General features: G+C 31.8%; 1 protein-coding gene across 2 annotated transcripts; it reads right to left on the reverse strand.

Annotated features, from left to right (window-relative positions):
• Window positions 1–25,169, reverse strand: LOC132751118 (uncharacterized). 2 transcript variants are annotated; one of them, XM_060741239.1, is made up of 9 exons: window positions 25,084–25,169; window positions 24,623–24,686; window positions 24,179–24,319; window positions 20,500–20,568; window positions 13,176–13,208; window positions 3,001–3,044; window positions 2,097–2,241; window positions 1,768–1,858; window positions 1–706 (listed from the first exon to the last, which is right to left on the reverse strand). In XM_060741239.1, the coding sequence occupies exons 2-9, from the start codon at window positions 24,674–24,676 to the stop codon at window positions 474–476; spliced, it is 810 nt and encodes a 269-aa protein (XP_060597222.1). In that variant the 5' UTR covers window positions 24,677–24,686; window positions 25,084–25,169; the 3' UTR covers window positions 1–473. The 2 variants fall into 2 exon arrangements, with proteins under 2 accessions (XP_060597222.1, XP_060597223.1); XM_060741240.1 differs by lacking the exon at window positions 20,500–20,568 and having other exon boundaries at window positions 3–706.
• Window positions 25,170–27,408: the final 2,239 nt, after the last annotated feature.

The following is a 27,408-nucleotide window of genomic DNA, read 5'->3' on the forward strand; positions in this document are numbered from 1 at the left end:
TAGAAAATAAATAACTTATAGGAACGCCTGGCGGGCGGGCGAGCGGCGTCAATTTTTGTCTGAAAAAATATCTCCTACACATATGGAGGGATTTTAATGAAACTTTACATAAATGTTCAACACTATAAGAAAACGTGCTTTCGGCATAAACAAGGGTTTTATGTAGAAGGTCAAGGTCATACTTAGAGGTCATTTGAAAATGCTTGTCCAGCCAAACCTTATATAGACATAGAGGGAGTTAAATTTATCTTGGCACAAATGTTCAACATTGAGAGGTGGAGTGTCACGCCCAAAATTCGGATCCCATCGGCTAAGGTCAAGGTCACATATAGGAGTTCAGGTTCATAAAAAAATCTGTACTGTATAGGGAACATTTACTGATTATTTATTAAGGGATTGTAACACAAATGATCTTTTTCATGACATATGAAAATAACATTACGATAATAGTGCCTTAGTGTGTCACACATCATTTATTTGTAGTTTTGTGACCTTGCATGCTGCTCCAATTCATCCAAAGCATATTTACAGTGTTTGCATTTTGTTTTCTTCATGCAACACTTATAATTGAGTACAACAACGTTCTTTAGATCTTGTATATTATCAATTACGTAGCTGTTTGGCTTTATTATATCCCCGTGTTCGCCTTTTTTATTACTTCCATATTCATTGATGATAACAACAACAGTTCGTTTGATATCCGAATCTGAAAAGGAAACATATCAGAGGTTACCATTCATAAAAAACTCTAAAATAATGATAACATCAACAGAACAAAGATCATAAACACTTGACAATAAGATTGAGAGGGTTAAGGGTGGAAAGAGGATGGGCAGGGCATGCCAATATCTATTGCAATTAACAAATCAATACTTTCACAATTAAACATGGAAATACTTCATCGCATATGCAAGATTATTAAAACTGCAATTTCGTTAACAAATATCGGTCATGCTCTTTATGATAACGACAGGTTTAAAATGACGTGTCTTGTTGATTGAGACAACGTAATTGTTGATACAATCATGACTGTATAGTTTCTGCTATTTGACAAACACTTGCGTGCGTCATCAACTGAAGTTTTCGAAAATAAATGAGTGCACGTACTTTTAATTAAGCAAATGATAGACTATTGAATCGCCAAAGAAATATTTGCATGTTACTTATATTTATGTTGCCAATTCATTCTTAATTGCAATCCGTTTGGAAAATATAATATTTATCATCTTAACTTATGCAATAAACTATAATATAAAAAACAAGTCTGTACGTGTATTGGTATACAATATTATTACAAATAGTTCTGTTTCAGTATTATACGTATTCTACACAAAAGCACAAACACATTTTTCATGATATATCTGTTTTATGTTTTTATAATTATTTATATTATACAAAATATATCTCTTGATATTGTTGTCGTAGTGTTTGTCAATTTACATGGCTTCCGCATACTTCAGAGGCATAATGACTTTAATTGATTTTACTAAAATGTTTAGATTTGTCTTCAAACGACAGTTGTTTTTATGTTACATCAAATAATGTTTGAACATTAGGGCTATGGTTATCATCAGTGTTGTGCAAAGATATAATTTCAAAAACGTTTCAAAGGAAGAGATTGGTTTTGCATACTAGTCAATTCCATACAGTTTTTGATGCACTGTTATGATAACCTTAAAAGTGTTTGTAATTTTCTGGTGTGTTTTCTTCTTTTTACTTTAAAGGTCTCCAAACATATTTCTAAATGAAAACTTGTTTGAAACAAACCTGAAATATGATTGCAACATCCTCCTATATCTGAGTCTATACGAATTGAACCGTGTCTGACTACAATGATTGTTGTCGATTCGTCGTCGAACTATTTCATTTAAAAATAAGAGTTTGGTATATGTGTAGAATTATACATTTTAACATATCTATTAAAGATAAATGTTACGTTAACATCAATCGCAACATAAATGTTACGTTAACATAAACTGCAACATTAAATTTTTTAAGAAATAACAATGATATTGAGATAATTGGCAATTTAAGGTGCTTTAGTTTAAAACATTAACACTAATGTGATTTATCGTGTTTTTTTTTTCAAAACAAACCTTATAATTCTCGTTTTCGTCAAATGTTGGCTCATTGTCAGAATGAAAGTACTTTGGTATCAGATCCATTCCTTTAAATATTTTTTCAATGCACTCTTTTAGTCTATCATCTTTTAGTAGGACATATACTAATGGCTTTTTTATTCTGAATAAATATAAAAATAAATATAAGATTAAATATAAGATCCGGTAACAAACTACCTATACGTATGCAAATATATTACCCTGCAAACTCTGAAAATTTCCTAAACTGTCGTCGTTACGTTGTTGAAACGACGAAAGAGGTAAAAAATATTAAAGCAAAAAAGAAGCCGGTTTAACCAGGTGATAGTCCCCGAAAAGGTTTTGGACACAAAGAAACTACTTATTGTCGATATATCTTGTACTTTTATAGTTATGTCCAAAATAAAGATCACAGTGTTAAAATGAAAACGGGCACTTACTTTAATATAAGGAAAGACAAAGTAACTGGTTTTTTTTATATAAATTCCACTTACTTCCACTACTTTATTGTTGATACCTCATGTAGTTTCAGAGTTTTGTCCCGGACGAAGTTCAAAATGTAAAATGAACAAAGAACAAAAAACCAAATTATTGCATGGCAGCGTTACGGTTCTTCTGCACTGCTCTTTTACTTTACCTTGTTGATACCCCCGGTACTTGCAGAGTTATATCCCGGACAAGAAAAGTAGATGGGCGGATAGACAAAGCGGCGACTTTATGCATTCTTTTCAGGGAGCAGAAAAAGGAAAGCATTTATCACTCATTTTAATAATTATTCCGAAATGTCGGTTTTTAAGAAATGAAACGTTTGTTAACTTAAAGAGTGAAATAGGAATAAATAAATAAGCGTTGTAAATTAAGGATATTCTTCAATCATCTTTGTCAAACATCATTTCGATACCTTTTATAATGTGTCTTGCTTTGTCCTTCAGGATTGTCTGTACCCTAAATGAATCATGGAAATAATATAAAAAAAACAATAATTATGCGCAAAGTACAAACCAATGATTTCAAACGTATTATTGATAACTTTGTGCCATCACTGATATATTTTGAAGCGGGTCTGGGAAAAAGTTAATCTTGATTTTACACAAATAATTGATTATTACATCAATGACTACACCATACGTGTACAATTATTTTCTAGAAGTATCTATAATTTATTGGATTTTTTATGTTACTTAACTAAGAGAAAACTATAAGTCCTTGAAAAAGGTTCGAAACGGCAAAATTAAAAATGTTGCAGGTTCATGGACGGTACCGTCAAGTGCAAGTTTCCGTCCATGCCTCCCTAGCATCGGCTTGAACAGAATTCAAAATTTAAACATAAAATGGTAAATTTGTGAATTTAGAAACATTCGCAGATGTGTTCATACGGCGGTTATCATAGAACCTTCGGTGTGATACTTCCATGCAATTCCATCAAAAGCGGCGTTTGGTCCACAAGTAATAGAACGCTTGTGCCCAAAATGAGAAAACAATAGGCGGAACTAAACAAAACAAAGAGGAATTTTGAATGCGGACCAGAAGTTATGAAGCCTGCATATCACAGATAAGTATTCAAAAGACAAAGTTAGACTCAAATGTTTTTTTGGTTGTTTCTTTTTTTTCAAACAAGATTTTAACAACTTAGTTCACCCGGGCACAGGAGAAATATTGCCCAAAGAGTCATGATTGATAACATTTTTTTAGAATATCAAGGCAATGCTACCTGTCAAATATCTAAATGTAGTTTCACCCAAATAATAATTAAATGTGTTTTCCCCTGTGTCCTTTTTGTTGGCCTATTGTTCAATCATTTATTTGTTGTTGTTTTTTAATTCTTTATCAGTTACAAATTATTTCCTATTATTCATTTTTTGTTTTCATTGAATTCCTTATCGGTTACAAATTATTTGTCGTTTTGTTGGTTGGCCTTTCCGTGCTCTGCCTTATGCCCTGTCCTGCTTTTGTTTTGGTTTCCCACTTGGCTCCTGCCGCTGGTTCTTGTTGCTGGGTCGTGTTTGGTTGCGTTCATTGAAAGCCGCCTTTCCTTGTTGATCTTGTTTATCCTGCACAAATATGTATTCACTTATACCTAGGGCGGGGAAAATATTGACCCAAGAGCAATGAATAATACAAGTAGTTTTCTTGTCACATAGAAATGTTACATGCCAAATTTCTAAGCTCTAGGAATCACAAATATACACATTACATCGAAGTTGTTGTTAGCTCACCTGACCGCAAAACGCTCAAGGGTGAGCTTTTGTGATCACTCTGCGTCCGTCGTGCGTCAGTGCGTCGTGCGACCTTCAAAATGGCACAAAACCCTTAAAACCACTCCTCCTTCATCAATGGGCCAATATTGTCATATTAAGCAGGAATATTCCTTGCATAAAACTCTTTAACAATTGTTCAATGATTTCCATTCCATGCTTAATTTTGGTTGCCATGTCAACAATTAGAAACTTTTTAAAATCTACTTGTAAAAAATCGAAAGAGCTTGAGCTTAGGTATTTGTCATGAAGTATCTTGCAGATGTATACCATTTTGTTCAAATAAAAGCCCTAGGGTCAAAATTGGCTTCGCCTGTGTCATTCTTTCTTTGATAATAGTGTAAAACTTCTTCTTGTGAATATCCAAAAGCGCTACAGTTTAGGTATTTGGCATGAAACATTTTCTAGTGGATGTCTACCAAGTTTGTTCAAACAAAAGCCCAAATAATGATAAACAAGATTAACAAGGTAAGGCGGCGTTCAATAAACGCAACCCCCACACGACCCAGCAAAAAGAACCAGCAGGAGGATCCCAAACCCAGCCCAGGGGTTTTCGTTATTTATAGATAGTCAAAACTATATGCATTCAATTCTTGCTTAATAATCTCCTTTAATAAGATAGAGTAAAATTTTGCATTCATAAGAAAATAAAAAAAGATTTGTTTGGTTATCATTTTTTAATTTATGGTTAAACACGATATGAAGAATATATTCATCTAATAAATCAATTAATCCTCCTTAACCAATCATCTTACAATAAACTATATATAGCAAGAAAATCTCACTGCAAATGAAAATACAATAATTTACTGTGGTGTATGCAGGAATACACATCAGTTATTGCAAAGCTCTAGTTACCTGTAAGTTGTAGTTATCCTTTTATTATCTACATTGTGTTACTTCTGTAAATGTAATTGCAACTGCAGTAACGTCCTATTTTGTTAAGACCATGAAACACAACTTTTTTATGGTTTTATAAGCTCACGAGAAATGTGTCTGTAGCATTCTTAGGTAGTCTTTTATCAAGTTTGCTCATATTAATTTGATTTGCCTCGTTTAAGCTTTAGCTTAAATGCCCCAGGTCATGGCATTTCTTCAACTTTTTGTTAAAAAATATTCTATACTCAAATTTAATATTAGAAAATGTTGACAATGGATAATTTCCATCACTGAAAAGCAGCTGTTTCTGGTGAGCGACTCAGTGCCATCATTGCCCCCTTTCATCATAAATTTTATGCTCATATGACCTCCTCTGTGGACCTCTACAATTTTACCTCAGGTCACAATGGCCCTGCACTGGGGAACATTGATTTTCCCTTTGTGTATATGGTATAAACTTTTTTAAAAATCTCTAAATAAACAGAAGATAAAAATAAGTTTCCATATCATCCATTGACTTCATAGTAGCCTTCCATAGCAAGCATTATCTTATCTATCATTGAATTTCACAGCAGGCACTGACTCCGAAGGAAACTATTTATTTTGTAAAGCAACCAGTGCCTTCTTATGTAACTGCTGTTTAAGATTTTCAAAAGCAACAAGTAATGGTTTAACATGTGCACTATTTGTCTATTTCAGATAAAAATATGAACTTTGTGATATTAGATTGTACTTCTGCTTTTATTCATAGTTTACTTGTTCCTTGTCATGATGAGAATTTATATTCAGGTGAGCAAGATAAAGGCCGTCATGGCCCTCTTGTTTCCAACAAAGTCTATATAAATCAAGGCGACCTTTGCGCAGTTTTGACCTTTCTCAGATCAATTTAAAGGTCACACTTTATCTTTTTGGTATCAAATTTAATTTTTTGTGTCCACTGTGTATCTTTTGAACAGAGAGAAAGAAATTAAAAAATTTTGGCAGAAATATAGTTTAAAATGTGCCACGGGTTTTGCCTTCTTCCGATCGAAATGTGCCCCTTCTAGGGGATTAATGGACCTAAACAGACTTTTAGAAGAGTCCGATCTGTATCTTTCGAACCAGTGGAAGGAAAGTTAAACAATTTGGCTGCAATATTAAACATAATAAGACGAATTGTAGAGTGCAGATTTGAAACTCCTCAGGTCAATTGTGATAAACATGATCGACAAGGAAAGGCGGCGTTCAATGAACGCAGCCCCAACCCGGCCCTGCAACAAGAGTCATCGGCAAGGAGCCCAGGAGGACCCCAAAGAAAAATAGGACAGGGCACAAGGCAGAGCACGGACAGGCAAATAATTAGTAACTGATTAGGAACTAAAAGAAAACAAATAAATGATTAAATATTAGGCCCATAAAGTCAAAGTTCTGGAAACAAAGTGAAACTAAGTCATTTTGTATAAATTTTAAAGTTGTGTGTTATCTCCGATTTTAGGAAATTAAATATATTTTGAAGAAATATTGATATTATGGAGACAATGTGCATAGCGCAGGTTTGGGCTTTTTGGGTCAAGCTAAAGGTCACAGTGACTCATTTAAAATACTTATATAAGTGTATATATTTTAAAGGGTGATTACAATGTACAAATTTATTTACATGTTTCCTGTTCATATATATTGATATGTATGTTACGTCAATTTATTCCCCAAAGTCTATCATTTATAGTGTTTTTTATCAACCTTTATATATTTAGATTTTTTCTGTTAAGATTATAATTATTGAGGAGATCTTTTGTTTGTGTCATTTAATTATTTTAAAGACATTCTGATTAGTTAAAAGTGATGTTATTTAATATATATATAGTTACGTTAATTCACTGAATAACAATAAGTTGTAAATGATACATGTAGACTGTTACAATTTGAAGGCAATTAATCAAAAGTTCTGACATGAATGATGCCTTGAGTACTGCCGGTTATTAATTCACAATGCTACCTCTGTTTTCAACAATTTGTTGACAGTTTTGCTCTAATTGAAAGAGTGATATTGGTAAAAGGGCTGATATAAAGTTTCTGCGCCTGTTTTATCATACATATAAATGTTCAAAGGAAGACGAATTAATATAATAAGGTGCAGAAAGTGCAGAAAATCCTCACTGCATTTCGGAATATTTGAATATTTTATGTCTTTAAATAAACGGTGGTATTAAGAACACAGTTTCATATCCCCAGAGTTAAAAATAAGATATTTTGCAAGAAGCATTGCCTTGTTGACCTGTAAAAAGTTATATAAATCATGCTCCTGTGGGTTAATATTGGCCCTTTCCCAGGGGTCACATATATTAGAAAGTTTATATTCATGTATTTCTTGTGTAAAGCTACAAAGTCCAGATCTAACTTAGTTTGCATGTATAGAAGAACTCTGCAAAAATTCCGAACATCATTTCACTGATATTAAAAAATGGCTTGGTTTAGAGGAGTGTAGGTCTCATACTATTTTTACATGTACACATAGTATAATTGTCTTAAAAGTCTTATCCTCCAACGTACAATGTATATAGATTTTTAGCTCACCTGAGCTAGCTCATGGTGAACTTTTAGGATCGATGAATGTCCGTCTACACTTGTTCGATAACATTCTAGCAGTCACATTTCTGCCTCAATCATCATCAAACTTTGTCAGGATGCTTTACTAGGTAATTGCTCAATTGAGTTCGAACATGGGTCATTTCGGATGAAAAACTAGGTCACAGGAGTATAAAATAGAAAAACTTTGTTAACACTCTAGTGGTCACATTTTTTACTCGATCATCATCAAATTTGGTCAGGAAGCTTGTCTAGGTTTTTGCTCGGATGAATTCGAACATGTGTCATCTCAAAAGAAAAACTAGGTCACATGAGCAAAAAATAGAAAAAACCGTGAGAACACTCAATTGGTCACATTTTTTGTAAAATTATTATCAAATTTGGTCAGGATGCTTGTCTAAGTTATTGCTCAGATGCCTTCTTACATGAGTCATCTCGAATGAAAAACCAGGTCACAGGAGCTAAAAATAGAAAAAGTCTTTGTTTTAATGATTTCTAGGTCAAATTCGAATGTGGATTATCTTGGGTCAAAAACTAGGTCACACGGCCCAAATATGGAAAAAAAACTTGTTAACACTTTAGTGGTCACATTTTTGACTCAATTGTCATCAAACTTGCAAAAGATGCTTGTCTAGGTAATTGCTCGGATAACTTTGAACATTGGTCATCTCAAATGAAAAACTAGGTCACAGGAGCTAAAAATAGAAAAATCTTGTTAACACTCTAGTGGCCACTGTTTTTATCCAAATATCCTTGAAATTGGTCTGAAAGTATGATTTGATGATTTCTTGGTCAAGTACAAATATGGGTTACCTGTGATCAAAAACTAGGTCAAACTGCTCAAATATGGATAATTCTTGTTAACACTTGGTCACATTTTTGGCACACATGTCATGAAATTTGGTCAAAATGCTTGTCTTAGTTATATTTTGTATGAGTTCGATGGTTCAGGTGAGCGATCTAGGGCCCTCCCGTTAACATGCATCATCACTCGTTGGGGGGATTTTGCATGTTTTCAGTATCCCTCGTGTACAGACTCAATCAAACCGAGTTTGCAGTTCTCTTGTAATTTTGTTATGATTAATGCTTCTGAGGGATCACTTTGTTTCAAGATTTTTAAATCATTGCATTATCAGTTTTGTACATATAATGAACAAAAGATGGATGTGTGTGTGTGGATGTTGATCTTATATATGTAACGGGAGGTAATAAGAAAAAGAAGAACATTATTTGTGAACGTAGAAATTTTGATTTTTAATTAATTTTTAGAAAAAATATTTTGTACTTTTGAATTCCTGGAATAATATTATTTTTATGTTTCTTTGAATTTCTATTGTTTAAAAAACAACATTTTTGTCGTTTTCAGTCGGTGAATATACCCATTGACATTTTCATGGTGGTAAATGCTTCCAAATTTAAGGGCATAATTGGTGACATTACTTGGTCTGTACTCAAAAGCTGTAGCATATATAATTATCTCTAAGTACTCATTTGACAAGATAGATTTTTTGTAATTGATAATTTAAATAAATCATGTTCCAGACAAATATTATCAATAGGTCTCTTCTCTACATTATTTAAAAATTATTTCTGATTACTTTTAATTACTTAAAATAAATTGCATTTGGTGTATATTGTCACGCATATGTGCTCTCGACAATTTTGCCGTGTTGAAATTTTTTAGGTTTTTTTTCTCTATTTCAGATATAATCAGAAGATCTAATTTTCTCAGGATGAGTATCTATAACTAATGCTTCAACTTCTTTATTTTGATTAAATTTGTTGTCTTTAAAAGTGATCTCAGGAAACAGGTTTTAGGAACGGGCAGACAGACGAGCCAGCAGACACTCTGAGGATAAATCTTTATGGACGCTAGATTTATAACCTTTGAGTAAAAATTATAGCTCATAGAAAAAAAACTAAGTTCAAGGGTGATTCTGGAAATAGTCGAGATAGAGTATTGAACCTTCTCCAACATGATTTGAGCAAAATAAAAAGACACATTTATATGAAGTTTGAAGTCGGTACATCAATAAATAAAGAAGTTATAAAAAATATCTACTTTTTTCATGAAAATTCTTATTCAAGGGGATACTTCTGATAATTTTTGTGCTAAATAAATAAAGAACTTAGTAAAAAAAAACTGTAAAAACTTGAATCAGAAATCTTGACCTGGTTGCCGACGCTCTGTGACGACGGCTCTCGATATACTCCCTACAGTTAAGATTAAAATGATGTGTATAATTTCCATACTGTCATATGTCCGTATTTTAAGTTCGTTATTTTTAGTTATCACAAATATTGTTCCATTTGCCATTTTTTAAGCTAATTATTGCCATAGCATCAACATTTTTCAACATAGGAAGAAAAGAAAAAGACTGCTGGATAGTTATATTTCTGGATCCAGTAAATATGTTAAATTAGCCATATTTTTCTTCTATTTGTTGCCATAGCAACCAAAGTTTTCAACACTTGGAAAAAAAGTGCATACTCTCGATACTGCCATCTAGCCATATATCAAGTCTAAATTAAAAAATATTTTCAGAACTTTTGCGTTATCGCGGGATCCAGTTTTGTGGACAGACAGACGGACGGAGGGTAAACCGTGGTACTTATAAGTGAGGATATGTTTGTTTGGCAGACTTTTTTTATTTTACAGGATTTAAATGGAATAACCTTCATACCTGAGAAAGAGTGGTTGACTAGAGACGAGCTGCAACAAATGCTGCCGGGTCAAGCATGTTAGCTTGACTTTTATATCTGATTTTTGTACCTAAAAGAAACTTTATATTATATCCAGCATAAGTTAAATTTAGAACATTAATTGGAATTAAAGTAACCTTTTCTCATATTGGCGATATCACGACAAGATCGCTTTTATATGTATGACTTCAGTGTTGTTATATTTTGCTGGTCCTTTAGGATTATTGATGCCAGTACTTTTAAGTGTTAAGAATTGAGTACCGCTCAAACCGGTGTAAGGGGCGTGAGGTTTATTGCACTTATTTATCATCCCTCATGTACAAACTAAATCAAATCGAGTCTGCAGTTTTCACGTAGCTTTGTTGTGATTAATGTTTTTGATGGATCACTTTGTTTTCAGATTTTAAATATTTTTAGATTGGATATAAACCTTTTCTTATTTTAATAACATGTATAAAACTCAACTTAGGAGTACCTTTTCGGGCACTCCCGGATCCCATTTACACTTACGTTTCCTTTGACAAGTTCCTTTGAAGTATCTTATATCGTATGGATTGTGTAAATGCCGATTTTCCGACTGTTCACCAATTTAAAATTTAAACCCCAGTCACACTAGAGCTTACGATTACTTGCGACCACCAGCGACTTGTAAAACTGACGATCATCAGCGATTGTCTGCGACCAAAACCATTTTTGCACAGATAAATTTACGTTTGCGAGTATCGTAAGACAAGTCATCATTGACAATCGTACGACAGGTCATAAGTAAACGTACGATGGTCTCAAGATTGCCTGGGATTACTTACGACTACCCGTGTCATAACCTACAACTTGTCGTACGACCATCACACGATTACTAAAGACTACTTAAGATTATCAGTGACTAGTGGCAATTTGTAAAGACTGTCGTAAGATTGTCGCACTTCCGAATGACCATCGTACGACAGCCTAAAGACCTTATAAGATCACTAGCGACCTGTTTGATCGCAAGGAGGTTTTTGTGCAAGCTCAAAAACCTCTCAACGACTGAAATTGGTCGTGGGACCTAAAGAAGATAATCTGCGACTGCCAAAGATCACCGATGACCGTCGTAAGACGTTTTAAAGATTGTCCGCTACCAGAGGTCACTAGTGATCGTGAACTGGTCTTCACTGATCGTAAGCTCTAGTGTGACTGGGGCTTTAGTCTAAGAATAAATATTTGTAAAACATTTATTTTTCTATCTTTTAAAAAAGTAGTATTTTTTATCTAACGACACAGAGGAAATATCTTAAACTTAAACGATTTTTCGACAGAATTTGTTATTATCTTCGTAAAACGCTATTCCAATATAGGAACCAGTCATTTATGAAAAGCAATCATTTACCAACATTTGTCTTTTTGAGTTGTTGTCTCAAAACCTTTTGAAATGAACAAATATAATATTGATAAGAAAATTTAAGGAAGTATGCGACATAAGGTGTACAGTGAATAAAGAATTGAAGCCCGAAAAGTTTATATTGTTTCAGTTTTAGAACTTACTTCACATTAAGGTCAAATAACTCGCGCGACACAAAGAAATGATTGTATTTTATTTCATGTTTTCCAGTGTTTTATTGTAATATATCAGATGATTATATTCCGATAAACCACTAGTGAAATTTATGAAATATAATTTTCACTGTAGCCGAACTATATCTGAATGCGGATGAAAAGAAAATCATAACTAAATGGAATAACGGGCAGAAATAAATGCCGTCATGCGTACATTTTGCTTCTTTAGGAAAAGAAAGTCGATGTCACCATACATCATGTTAAAAACGTAACATAGTAAGAGGAATTTAACAGAACTATATTTCAAAATTGATGATGTGACGTCATGATGTGATGACGTAAAAAAGGAGAACGCGCGACGTTACGCGGCAAAATCAGTAAAAAATACTTAAAATCACTTACAAATCATGAAATAAAAAGAAAATGTATTTGTTTACCATATAAGATTGAAATATATTTCATTCGTGAACACCAGCTTTTATATTTTTACTCAAGGCTACGCCACTCGTGAAATTATTACATCTGGTGTTCACTCAGTGAAATCATATTTCAATCTTACATGCAAAACAAACAAATATCCTCTATATCTATCGGAAATGAACTGTTATATTATATCTATAAAAACAGCGGATAGCCGTTTCTTATAATTAAGACAGCTTTATTTTTTATTCTAAACATTTTTCAATGTCACCAGTTGGTCAATCACTATTATTTCAGTTAATCTTTTAAAATATAAAATTCAACTCTTCTTAATGTAATTTTAAAATAACATTTCGTTTTGTTTGTAGCATACAATCAAAGAACAGATAACTCATACTTTAATAAGTGGAACACAGAAAATGACTTCTATTTAGTTTTGCCCATTGTTTTACTTGGAGACCATACGCCGCTTTCATGTAATTGCACCTAGTGTCACCTTGAAGGTTTCATGAAAACCGCCACATGAACACATCTGCGAAAGGTTAAAATTCCGAGTTCTACCAGATGTTATTAAATGTTAAATAATGCTTTAGCCGGTGCGTTGGCGGAAACATGAACAGGCTCAATTAACAGAGCCTTCAACATTTCTATTTTTGTTTTGTGCGTTCTTTGGGGATTCTTTATTACTCTTTTTTACGGTAAAGGTAAAAAACACAATTACCTCATTAACGTCCGCTCCTTCATTTCTTGTACCCTATGCAAAAGAATAAATGAAAATTGTAAATGGGTTTTCTATATATGATGCTGACAAATAACATGTGAGAAAATACAAAACTATCGGTCTGATTATTGTTTTTTCTATTATTTAGTTCAGCATAGATTCAAAATCAAAATAAGTCTAATTTGTATTCAAATATAATATCAAACAGTTAAAACCACGTGCACATTTTACATCAAAGATAACTTTTGTTACAATTTTAAATGAGCTATCAATATATACATGTATGTTAAATCTGCTTTAGTTTGTTAAAGACGTTTCCGGTAGTTTTTTGTGCGCATCGTTATGCGCTTCCAAGAAAGGTTATCACGGATAATTACTCTACAAAAAGAAGGTTAAGTTGAATAGTACTCGGATAAGTGTTTAAATTTCGGCTATAAGCAAATAATGAGTAAATAATACAAAATATATATTTATAGATGTTCAAGAGGAGATCGGTTCAAACGAATAAGAGGTCGTTTAGACAACATCAGATTAAGGATTTCTCCTAGCATTAGTACGGCAGCATTGATGATGATTCTGCCTGCGTTACCCCACCCACTTGTGGTATAGTGACGAATTTGCGTCACCGCTTGTTTACTGTCCGACAACTGGGCAAAGAAGTTTAAAATGATATATTTCAAAAGTGTTGAATAAAAAACAAAAATAATATATAAGAAATGTTCCGAATTTCATTATTTATTTTCTTTGTAAATTTCTCGATACTGGCTTACTGTTCGGGTATGCTAGTCAAGTGAAAATATAATATGTCCCTATATAACCTGTTTTAAAAACATATTCAGTATCATTTACTTTATATAACATCAAAACAAAAAGATTTTTTTATTTCATCATGTTTTTGATGTATATATGACAATACATTTAGTATAACACTGATATTTTTTAAGAAAGCTTGGTAATTTTGACAGTTGGCATATGCGGTAACCATGGAAACTGCCCGTTTACAAAAAAACTAACACGTCAACATATATTTTTTTTCTACTTTTGAATTTACCATGAAATTTTATTTGATATTTCAAAAAAATAGAAAATTCTATGAAAGAAATTTCTTGATAGCTTTGATTTTTTTACGAATTCATGTTTATTTTTCTCATTTTTTGTTTAGTTAAAAAGCATGAATTAAAAACTCATTTTTTAGAGAAATATGTTCCAATTTTCGTTTGTTTAATACAGAACCCGACGATAAAGCAAGCTTTGTATCAAAGTATGTTATTTATTAATTGTGTGTGTAATAGGCTGTCTTATACATTTTTTAATACTGTTTGGCTATATTGACAATTTTGAGATATTCAGTTACCATGGAAACTGCCATTTTTCAAAATATCCAATACGCCAACATATATTTTTCTTTTTATTTTTGACTTTGTCATTAAATTTTACACAACATAAAAAAAAATTAGAAAATCCTATGAATGAAAATTTTCAATATTTTTAATTATTCACAGAATTCATGTTTATTTTTCTCATTTTTTGTTCGGTTGAGGAACATGGAAAACTCATTTTTTAAAGAAATATGTTCAGATTATAATTTGTTTCATACAGAATCATTAGATAAGGTTATCTTTGCATAAAACAATGCTTGTTGTGTGAATTTAGCTATCTTATAAATTGTCTATTTGTTATAACACAGTTTGGCTATTTTGACAGTTTTGAGATGTACCGTTACCATGGAAACTGCCATTTTACAAGAAATCCAACACGTCAACATATATTTTTCTTTTTATTTTTTGAATTCGCCATTAAATTTTACTCATCATACAAAAAATTTAGAAAATTCTATGAAAGGATTAAATTTTCATAAAACTGTAGAAAATGTCTTTAAATGGACTTTGAACAAACAATAGTAAGGCAAAAAATGTAAAAACTACTCATATGTTTGACAACTCATTTTACGTTTAATTCATATATTAAGTTAAAGCACTATCTTATGATCTAGAAGCTGTATATTTTCTATAGCTTCTATTGCAGATGTCTAACCTGCTTTATCACGAAATGAAATTTAAGAAAAAATAACTAAACAAATGTAAAATTTCATCAGACTGTGTATTAACTTGTTTAATTGCACTGATATGATAAAAGTTTTCAAACGCTGGTTGAAATATTGGACATACTAGGTCGGGTTTTCAAAGCATTGTCACTGTCTTACATTTTTTAAGATGACTACATGTAGCTTAATAATGATCTAAGCGCAAATTCAAGGGCAGATAAATGTGTGACCCTTACATTTTCACTTAAAATGTTTGAATATTTGAGTTATTATATTCTTAGAAATACTGTTGCACAGTTTCTCTTATGCTTACAATTTTATTTAAAAAAAATAGCATACACTTTTGAAATTATCTTTAAAAAAATATGCTAGATTTTCATCACTTTTTAAATGAAAGGGGTGCAGTCCAATTATCTTTCATTGAAACATTAATTTATTCCGGAATCAACAATGAACTTATCAACAACGAGCTTGAAGAAGGAATTAAAGTTTGGACAGTTTGACAGCCACTTATTAATGTGTTTGTAAACATTGAAAGTTTCATTTTCACTATATTACTCATATAATTTTGTATCATTCTTCGTTTTAAACGATATACTTAGCCGACTGTATTTTGTACGGGTTTATGACAACATTTTATCTGATGCCAAATTTGGCTTTAGAAATAAATATAGTACTGTAGATCCTGTTTTTATTTTAAACGCATTAATTAAAAGCAACTTCTGAATAAAAATAAACTGTACTGTTGTTTTGTAGATTATAAAAAGCTTATGACTCTATCGAGAGAAGAAAGCTATCATGGTATAAATTTATAAAACTAGGAATAAATGGTAAATTTTTTTCGGTATTAAGATCAATGTACAGCGAAGTGAAACTTTGTGTAAAACTTTAAGGGAGCCTAACTGAATTTTTCAATAGTAATTTAGGTTTGTTCCCAGGAGAAATAACTTCGCCGATTATCTTCTCTCTATTTCTAAATGATATAGAACTGCAATTACAGGAAAATATTGACGCTGGAATAAATGTTGATCAAATTGCGATATATTTGCTCCTATTCGCTGATGACGCGGAAATCGTCTCCGAAACAAACACTGGGTTACAGAAATCACTAGATAGTTTACTTTCTTATTGTTGTAAATAGAACCTTACAGTTAACATAGAAAAAACTAAAGTTGTAGTTTTTAGGAAAGGTGGAAAGTTAAGGAAAACAGCAAATGGTATTATAATAATCATGAAATAGTAATAGTCAAGTCTTTTAATCATCTTGGGGTTGTATTCTCCAGTCGACCGTCACTACAATATTCTGCGTGACGAACGAAAATGTACATTATGTAATTTAAAAGATCTAGAGGACGAATTTCACTTTGTTTTAAATGTACAGCTTATGTCGATTTAAGAAGGCTTTATATACTCAGGTATTATTATACCCACACAAATAAAATTAAGTTTATATCATTAATGCAAAGTAGTAATAAGAACTTTGTACAAAAAAAAACATAAACGAAAGCAACCGAAACAACGTATCAAATCATATATCACAAATACAAATATATAAACAATATTATTTATAATGTAAAACAATATAATTATTCTCAAACGTAACATATATTTATTAATATTGAAAGAAAGGAAAGTAACTGGCAGCTTGTTGAATTGACAAATAAACTGTACAAACTGATAAAAACATTTGTTTTGAATGAAAATACTTTGTCGACGTAAAAGAGAGTTAAAAATTCAACATTGTACTGAAATATTGAAAATAAACTGTGACAGAAACAGAGTTCATAACTGTACAAACTACTGTTCCAGAATAATGAGGAAAAATATGTGAAATAACTTTGAGCTAGAATATGACAAGAATAAAAAATATTGAAATAAAGTGAAAAGGTTTCGAAGTAAATAGACTTTGGATCATATGTGAATAAAGTGAAGGGAGATTTTCAAAAACACGGAAAGTCGATTCGAATTTTTGTATTGCATTTTAAGGAGCTTATGAAAGAATCAGAAAGAGAATAAATTTTGAAAAATAAAGAGCATAGCGAAGGAAACGAAAAGGTAATTTCGAATAAGAGAGTGAAAGAAGAAATATGTTGTCAAAGGAAAGGAAATCGAAATTTCGAATTTTGAAATTGAAAAGAAAAAAGGTTTTGAAAACTTTGAAGTGAATTCAAAAAATCAAATGTAGTGAAAAGGGATAGTAAATTGAACGAAAATGGGAAATTTTAAAAATTAAAGGAAGTGAAGTAAAATGTGGCTGTTTGACAATCAAATAAAGATAGTAATAATCAAAAGAATAAAAAAGAGTAAGTGAAACAAAGTTAAAATCTTGAATTGGATAGTTAAATATACAAAGTTTGTGAAAACTCGGGAAGTGAATTTAAAAGGTAATAGAGAAAAGAGCGATAAGTAAAATCTTTAAATTATCAAGAGAAGTGGAAAGAAATTTTGAAAAACACAAAGAGAGAATAAGAAATCATAAAGTGAAAAAGATAAAAGGTTGCGAAAAATACATATTGGAATTATGAAATAAAAGTAAAAAAGATTGTGAACGACACGAGAGAAAATAAGAAATTATTTAGTAAGTGGGAAAGCAAGTTGCGAAAGACAAAGAAAGTAATTCGCTACTAATTTACCGAGTGAAATGAAACCAGCATAGAAACATATAATTGCTAAACCTTGAAAGTAGTTGAGTTGAACTAATAAATAGTATTAAGTGAAACCTAAATAGAGAAATTAAGGACAATCACATAATCTGAAGGAAATTTACAAAAAACAACCCTTCTTAAGTAGAAAAGGAGGAACTTAAAAACAATTACAAGAACTTGAGCAACTGTAAAAGAAAAGGCAGTCAAACCTTTATGACATCTCGAAGGGGAGCGCCAGATATTGTAGTCACTAATGTACTTGCATTTACATCGAATGGAAATCAACGGTATGTTCTAAATATATCTAGATTATCAGTTTAGACATTTAAAAGAGATGCTTATCAATACATAGAAATGAAAATCCTCATACTCTTGATAAGATAAGATCTGATAAAAGTCAGCGGCAGAAAGAAGAGATCGTTTGGATGGAGAAAAAGATCATTCAAATAGTTAGTTTTGATACAGTAATTAAACATGAAGGAGATGAGAATTGGCTTAAAACATGAAAGGTATATCAAATACAAACCTTTGAAAAAGAGCAAATTAACAAGCGGATATAAACAACCAAAGGAACAACAACAGAACCAGAGTATAGAGATGAGGAAAATCATAGTTTGCTAATGAAAAGATGAAGAAACAGACGTGTTTCAAGTTAAGAAATAGAAGACAGAGGTTTAATTACTGAACTATGAAAGAAAGGGAAGAGTTTGATAACACTTTGAATTGAGGAGCAGAAAATTAACATGAAAATGAATTGTAATATTATAAGGAAATGATTGATTCAAAGACGGAAAGATTGCATCTTATTAGCGATACATTGGAAAAGGACAATGTAGAACGTAAAATGAAAAATGATTTCACTGAAACTCTCAAGAAGATATATGAAAATGAGAAGAAGATTGACGACTTTTGAAAATAGGAAAAGAGAGTTGGAACAGAAAGACTATTTGCTGGAAAAGAAAAAAAACTTACTGAAAGAAAGTGGCTAAGACGACAGAAAAACAGAAAGAGTTCAACAAAAATATGAATCAAATATTCACAATATGATGAGTGATTACTTAGAGGAAGGAATTTATACTCTTTTTTTTGTTTGGATTTTTACGGCACGTCAACACATAACTGGCCATATCGTGCCTAATGCTATAATGGGCTTAAAATTTTATGTAAAACTTTGTAAATGACAATAAAAATGAGCCAATTAGATCCTAGAATACAAGTATATCTCTTTCAAATAATCAATGATGGTTTTGATGGAATTGTATTAAAGAGTTCTTTGAGTGAATTTACAGAATAAAATCTACTACGGGTCTGTGAAAATCATGACATTCAAAAAGAAAATGCTTGACAGTAAAATTTTCATTACAACCTACCCAGAAAGGGGCATTGTCATTCACGAGGAGATAAGAGTGGGTAATTTGAGTGTGTCCAATTTGGCATCGATGAAGAACTGTTTGATCATGGCGGTTTGACAGAGATAGAGATGGTGACACATCAAGAGATGGGTTTATATCGTGAAGTTTATTAAAAACGGCATTGTCCCAATTTGCTTTCCATTCAGATGACACAAGCAGGTAACAATAAGTCAGTTTTTTGAAAATTTAATGATTGTTTAGCTAAAGCACCTACTTTTCATTTCCTCGTATACCTACTTGGAATCCAATATAATTTAACAGATTTTGTACTTTATGAAATCGTAAAAGAAGTTTCTTTATCATGATATTGTCGAATTTTTTATTTTCAATGGATAATAAATCAGAAAGCGAGTCAGAAAATAGCACAAATTTATCATGGGTATGCTGTTCTATGTATGACAATGCTTAATCTATAGCTTATGCTTCAGCAGTAAAAATTGATGCATTATCTGGTAACCTCATACTAAATGTGAAATTATTTTCAAACACAGCCGCACCAACCTTGCAACCTTCTTTTGAACCAGCCTTATAGATATGTATAGAATCTTCATGTTCTTCCTTAATCGCTAGAAACTTCTCTTTGAAATGTTCAGGTGAATTTGATGACTTTTTTATATATGAAAGGTTAATATTTATTTTTGGGGAATTATAAGTCCAACGTGGAACATCTTCATCGTCATTTTGAAGGATACTGTCTGGATTAATTTAAAGTTTATCTCAATCATCTTTTAAACGAAGGCCTAATGGTTTAACTTCCTTTGGTTTGTTAACATATTTTTCAGTATAGCTTGGTTTGAAAATAATATTTTTAGCTGGATTTTTGCTATATGATGAAATTCTAGTTGCATATTGAAGTGATATATTTTCGACGAAGATGAAGCGATGGTTCCCCAGCTTCCGCATATAGACTTTCTACAGGTGATGTGCGAAAAGCACCTTAAGTTTAACGTAAACCCTGGTGATGTATGGTATCTAGGATTTGAAGATATTATTTTCTTGCAGATCCATATACTACAGAACCATAATCTAATTTTGATCGGATAAGACTTCAGTATTATTTCAGTAATTATGAACAATTTGTACTTGATAAACCCTTAAGTAAATTTAAAGCTTTTAGGCATTTAGTTTTTAAATGTTTAATATGTGGTATAAAAGAAAGTTTTTTATCAAATAAATTTAGGAATTCATAAATTACCAAGGCAAAGTAGTAATGATATACGTACGTTTGGAGAAAAGCTAATCATCAGCCAATTTTCAGATCCAAAACCAAGAATAAAATCTTCGTTCGAGGACTGGAACAGAGAAATTGAAAGAACTATCGCAACAGAATTGTAGTAAGATCATGTAGTTGATCAAGGTTTTCGATAGTCGTGAAGAGGCGAAAAAAGTGCTCATAAATCTAAGTTCTGTGTCGATCTTTTAGTCAGCACATCAAAATTAACTGATTTATTTAGTAACAGAAAAAACCGAGGAATCAGTAGCAGAGTGGGGTCTTCCTCTAGAAGAAATTCTACTGTTACCATCAACAAAATGGTCCATCCATGATACTTGAAAAAGAACGGAAAGAAATCAGCGACCCATTTGAAGAATTAAGACAAAAAGCTATTGCTGAGGTGAATTATTTAAGACATTATTAAACAACTAATGAAGAAAATGAAAGACTTCGAAAAGAATTAGAGAAGGTAAAGCAAGTAAAAGAAAAACCTTGTAAATACTAATACCAATACCGTTTGGACGTAAATGAGAGTAAAAATTTAAAAGGACTAATAATTACCACAATATTGGTGAAGGAAATTGGTTCTGATACAAAACCGATACTATGGAAGTTTTGGACAAAACCGAAAGAATGATATGGAAAATAATTCCAGAAAAGAAACAAATGAAAAAGATCAGAAAAACAGCCCGATGCAGGCATAAAAATGTTTAAGAGTGATAAAAGCTTGATTGTCCCGATTGAATGGCAAATGAGAGGCAGAAACGAAACGCCAGAACAAGCTAACAAACATATTTAAAAGATAAGTAGAATGTCCAAGTGAGTCTATTATAAAGGTGAATGATGTAAACGCAAATTGTTATTATGACACGGGATCAATGTTCTACAACACTTTAGACAGGAAACCAGAATGGCATCGAATTACGGAATTTATAATAAACATAACTGATTGAAATTCATTACTATTTTATAGATTCATTGAATCTTCTTGCAAAAAATAACTGGCTTATCGGACATGGCTTTAAATATTCCACTTTTAGAGATTTCGATTACAGAGTACAATTGGATGTTCCGATAATTATTTGCACTATTGTTTTAAGATTCCTCTCTAAAGAATCGTCTCATGAATTACTTCAACAACCTAAGAGGATCGCCATTTGCAATCTTGTTAGCTTACCTGTACGAGTAGTTGGCAAAGTAAGAAAAATAAAGTAAATAGAACCCTTCAAGGCGAAAGTTATATCAGGTTTTTTAGTCATATATTCGACTTAAATACTGTTATCACAGAAACACCTGGAGAATCCTCATCAAAAAATGGTATATTCCAAGAGTTGCTGAAATAAATGGATCCGGAAACAGATAAACAAGAGCCGGTTGAACCGGATGATGCTCCCCGAATAGGTTGTGCACAAAGGAAAGTTTACCTCTTGTAGTGTCAAATTTATGTCACGGACAATCAAAGTGTGTTAATGAACCAAGGCCAATAAATTAAAATTAGGCAAATAAAAGTTATGGTTCTTTTGTAATGCACATCTACCATTTCAGATCTGTCTACCTACAAAGAGTCGTGTCATATATATAATACTTTAAGAAATAAGTCTTGAACAATGTTTAAAGTGTAGAAATGAACACAGGGCAATATCTCAAAAATTAAGCAAGGAAGAGTTAAAATTCTTTTGCAGAGCACTTTTATTTAATAAGATCAATTTACTTACACAGTTTCATGTTGATACCTCTTATGGTTTGTCCCCGACAAAGTTCAAATTGAAAAAATTAACAAATGGCAATAACACCAAAATTACAAAATAATGCAAGGCAGAGTTATGGTTGCACTGCACATAATCCCAATAAGATCTATCTACCTATAAGGTTTCATGATGATATCTCTTTTAGTTTACGAGTTATGTCCCATACAAAGTTCAAAGTGTAAACATGAACATCAAAATAAGGTAATACAGAGTTATGGATCTTTTGCACTGCACTTTTACCCAATGAGATTTATTTACCTACAATATTTCATGTTGATATTTTATTTTATTGTTTACGAGTTATGTCCTGGCCAAAGTTCAAACTGTAGAAGTGAAAAGGGGCAATAATTCCAAAAAAAGGAAAGGCAGGGTTGTGGTTCTTTTGCACTGCACTGCAATTCAATGAGATCTATCTACCTACAAAGTTCCATGTTGATATCTCTTGTAGTTTCAGGGAAATGTCCCGGGCAAAGATCAAAGTGTGAAAAATGAACAAAGGGCGATAACTCTAATATTAGGCAAGACAGAGTTACGGTTCTTTTGCACTGCACTGCTACAAAATTAGATCTATCTACCTACAAAGATTCATGCCGATAAATATTACAGTTATGTCCCAGACAAAGTTCACGTATAAAAATGAACAAAGAGTAATAACTCCAAAATTCAGCAGGACAGAATTATGGTTCTTTTTCAATGCACTTCTACTCAATGAGATCTATCTGCCTACACAATTTCATGTTAAAACCTCTTGTTTAAAAGTTATATCCTAGACAAGAAAAGCGAATTGACGGACTGACGTTCCATTTATAATAAATGGACTAATGGGGCGTGTCTTATTCAGGATCTATCAAAAGAATGCTTATAGTATGATATGCATAATCTTTAAGCTGCCCGGTTTAGAATATACATCAATCTTTTCTTATGTTTTAATCAGACACCTCTGATTTATTTTCTTACAAAATTTAAAATTACGTTCCTATGTTTGCTTTTGGCTGTCATTTCTTGATTTCGTACTGTCGCAGTTGAAGGTGCGACATTGCAAAGGAGCAACAGAACGTGTTATATACATGTATATGTACATGTTTTCGTTTTTTGTTGCGGCATTGGTGGGACATACAGGTAACAAGATGACGAATCCAAAATTTTGCGTTTGGCGCCAGCATGCAATAACGACAAAACGAAAAGTAGGTGCGACAGAATTAAGATAATAATCCTGTTCTGTATCTCTTTCGCGTTGTTATGCCTTCAACCGCGACAAACCGACAGTAACTTATTAGTTCATCATCATTTGGCTAAAATAAATATATTTTTATTTACATGTTTTATACGGACGGATGCATACAAACAATAATAAAATTGCGAACCTTGGAATATGAGACAAGTTATAAAACATTGAATGTTAATGAAAAATATGTATGGTTATAATTGGTAAGTTTAAATGTGTTGCGCTCGTTTTGGAAGGATTTTTGACAATATGACCTAGTTTTACCAGAATTTAACCATTTACAGATAAATTTTAATTCAAGTCCAGTTAAAAGTTAAAAAATAGATAAGAAACAAAGGGAAACTGACAATTTTGAAAAGCAACATACATAAATGAATTTAATACTTTGGAACATAGCATGATTTTTCAAAATGCCCAAAGAATGTTGCAATATTTGACGTTTTTTCGCACTTTCAAGATCATACTTTGAAGAAAATAGATATTAAATATATAATATTCATATACATACACGGAAATAATTATTTAAAAAAAAATTCGCCCGTAAACAAACTTACAGGCAAGTTTAAAAATCACATGTATTAACCATTTATCCGACCCTGGTAACGTACTGGTTATAATATTGCGACACAGGGTGTTAAGCATAACATTTTTATAGTACAGGTCAATCGGGAATTAAATACTACTCCTTTTACATGCACTAAATAACTACATTTTACCTGTTGCTCTTGTAGTGTATCTGCTTGATGTGAAGGCTTCTGGTTAGTACATTTAAAGTCACCTAGTCTTTGTTTTAAAATACAGCAAATCCATATTATACCAATTGCACAAATGACACTCATAACTGCTACAACAAAAACCTGAAAGGCAGCATTTATTAAAATTGATCTAGAGTTCATAAATCAATATAGAATACGGAAGTATTGAAATTGATACATGTTAAGTAAAATGATACGTTCAGTGATGTCATATCTTGATAATTGTCGTCAGCGGTATTTTCTAAATATCAAAGAAATGTTATATTTATTTAAAACATCAGTGTGTTATTAAATTGTATTGATTCATGTTAAAATTTCAGAATGTTCAATATCTTATTTACTTTTACAAAATAGAACATGACTTTTGTAGATTTCTTAGCAAAAAGAACGTAATTTAATCATTACCAAGCCTAATTTTAAGCATTTAATGTCTTCGGGACTATGTGAACAATTCATCATTTCTCTCTGCCTGAAATATTTTATAAAAAGATTGCTATAAAAATACTGCATACACTTTATTTCAGAATAGCAATGAGGTTTTCTCGAACTGTCTGTCATAATTCCATCCGAAATAATGAGAAGTTTGTTATGTAATCGTTCAGACCGATTTCAAACATATGTTATAAGCATTATATAATCAAAGTATGAATTCTTTGAATATAAACATAAGATAGTTACAAGAGGATTGAATCCCTCCGCAAAGTGATTAACATCAAGTAAGAATAAACAACTGGATTTATATTATACTGCGAATGACAATGTACACAAAACATATACCAACATAAAAGGCATATATATGTATACATCATATTCATGTTTCAAACTTTCAAAAAAAGTCATATAATTTAAAAATTAAAAAAACTTACCTATGTTCTCTTTTAAAATATAACCGACTAAAATACTCGATTTATTCAACGAATCTAGAACGCTAGTTATCATCATATGATTCAACATTTGAGAACATTGGTTATCAAAAAGAGATAGCACATCAAAAATAATCACGATCATGTTACTACTACGGAGTACTTTGTGGTAAATTAGCACTAAAGTAAGACGCCTCTTATTTATTTAATCATTTAATTTTCATTTTTTTAATGATTTTCATTACTTATAATTTAATATCATTGCACCATCATTTGATGAGAAGTATCCATTTCTAAGAATGAATTTCAATTTCTTTGTAATAAATTAAGAAAGGTTAGTAGATTGATTAGATTTTTATTATTATTATTAGAGAAATTTTGAAGGTAACAAGAAATATAAACTACCAGTATTTTTTGGTAGTCGTGCAAGAGATTTATGGGTTGTTCAAAAATACGACAACGTCCCTAGAGTGTTTACATTTATATTTTTCTCTTTCGTACGTCATATATCATACATAATGTATGTTCTAACAGATTATTACTTGCGTATTGTAAAACCTTGACAGTCAAATCTAGTGGTTATCATCCTTAATAGACAGATAATTCAAGACCAATCATATTTTTTCATATTAAATAAAGTATTATTATTTACTGTAAAACCACTATATTGGATCAAACAAAATATGGAAAACAGCACTTTGTCTAAGCTTACATTTATATCCGTAATGGTTGAGGTTTAAAAGCAATTTGTAGTATATTGAAATTTTATATACACATAATCATACTCCAACACCTTTAGCAGCTTTCTTTAAAGATTGAATACCGCTTGAGTCTGTGCTAGATGGCGTGAGAGATATTGAAAATTCTCATTACCTCTCATGACAAGACGCAATCAAATCGAGGTTAAATTTTCATATGTAAGTGTTGTTTTGATTGCTTCCGGGGGATCACGCGACTTCCGATTCATGTATTTGAGGATGATGACATTTTAGATGCAAAGCATCCTAAAATTAAAGCAGAACGAGTGCGGTCTAGGGTTTGTAACATATTATGGTGTTAGAAGTGGAATTTTACAATTTCATTGTCAATCTTGTGACTGTGTAAAGTCCGGCAGAAAACCTGCGTTATACTTCATTGGATTCGGTGTATTTTTGCATCAAACACTAGTGATCCAGAGGCAGTTGATGAAGTTATCTTTTTTTGACAAGCACAATCGAGTCTGACTGACGGCTTTATAGAGTCAGTTGAGGTGGTGGTAATTATGATCGGTTAGATGCATGTTCTACATATACATCAGTCAGAAGTTTGCACAGATCTTCAAAGCCAAATCATAACAGCAATGACAATGCAGTGATTCATTATGTCGTTATGTGAACGAATAAACTACAATATTTCATCCTTATTTTGCAATGATAAGAGGTTCAGAGCTCCTGTGTACATATTTAAGAACAATATGTGCAGCCACCTTCAGTAAAAGGGGTCCAGATTGGATATGGTGACTAAGACTTTAAGTTTGCACAAGGGTACATGCGACTAAGGTGTCTTTTTTTAGTTTTTAATTTTGGTAAACAGATGCATTGTGCAACAAAGATGATAAATCAGGCTACATCAAGTTTGCAAGAAATATTGAAGACTAGCGCACTAATTACTATGTCGTCCGCATAAATAACTACGTTGTGCGCATGAAAAAACTATATGTTGTAAACGAGTTTCTATGTCGTGCACATTAATTAAGTAGTGTGCGTGAGCGAAATAGTTCCACCGTATTTCGACTTCGATATCAGCCGTTCCGTCGCGCATTATGTTCCCAAATATCATTCGTAAATGAAAAGTGTAAAAGTGTAATCTTGATTGGCTTGTCGCTTATCGCGGAAGAGATTTTTACTGGGCATTGTCCTACCAAATTTAATACTTTTACATGTAATAGTTAAAGTATATGAAACGAGTTAGTTACGGGGGTATAACAGTTGTTGGGGCGACATCGAGGGATGTTTCTGCAAAATAAATGTCGAGGCCAAAAAGCCACTGTTATACCCGTTAAATTACGAGTTTCATATATTATAACTGTTTTATTGCAATTTCCTTTCCTTTTGCAAGACAAATCATTAAAAATAGTGCGTTTCCCTCTAGTGCCCTTTCACTTTTGTTTAAACTGGAAACCAACATAGAATTAACAAAACCAGCTTATGGTGTCTACTTCGGACATCCAAGTTAGCTTTATTTATTACATGCTTTTCGGTGGTTTATAGAAATATATCAGTGAAATAAAAATTTTGGTAATTTCCTGTTTGAAACAGGAAATTTCCCCTTTGAAATATTTCACTTTTT

This window comes from Ruditapes philippinarum, unplaced genomic scaffold (genome assembly GCF_026571515.1).
Source record: "Ruditapes philippinarum isolate M1 unplaced genomic scaffold, ASM2657151v2 ctg4780_1_1_1_1, whole genome shotgun sequence".
In the NCBI taxonomy this organism is placed as follows: domain Eukaryota; kingdom Metazoa; phylum Mollusca; class Bivalvia; order Venerida; family Veneridae; genus Ruditapes; species Ruditapes philippinarum.

Excerpts from the sequence above, each read along its gene's own strand:
- LOC132751118 (XM_060741239.1), bottom strand. The coding sequence starts at position 24,676 with ATGATGAATTGTTCACATAGTCCCGAAGACATTAAATGCTTAAAATTA. Across the intron at positions 13,209-20,499 it reads TGATTAGCTTTTCTCCAAAC|GGTACAAGAAATGAAGGAGC; the intron begins GTACGTATATCA and ends TCTTTTGCATAG. Across the intron at positions 1,859-2,096 it reads ACGAAAACGAGAATTATAAG|TTCGACGACGAATCGACAAC; the intron begins GTTTGTTTTGAA and ends TAAATGAAATAG.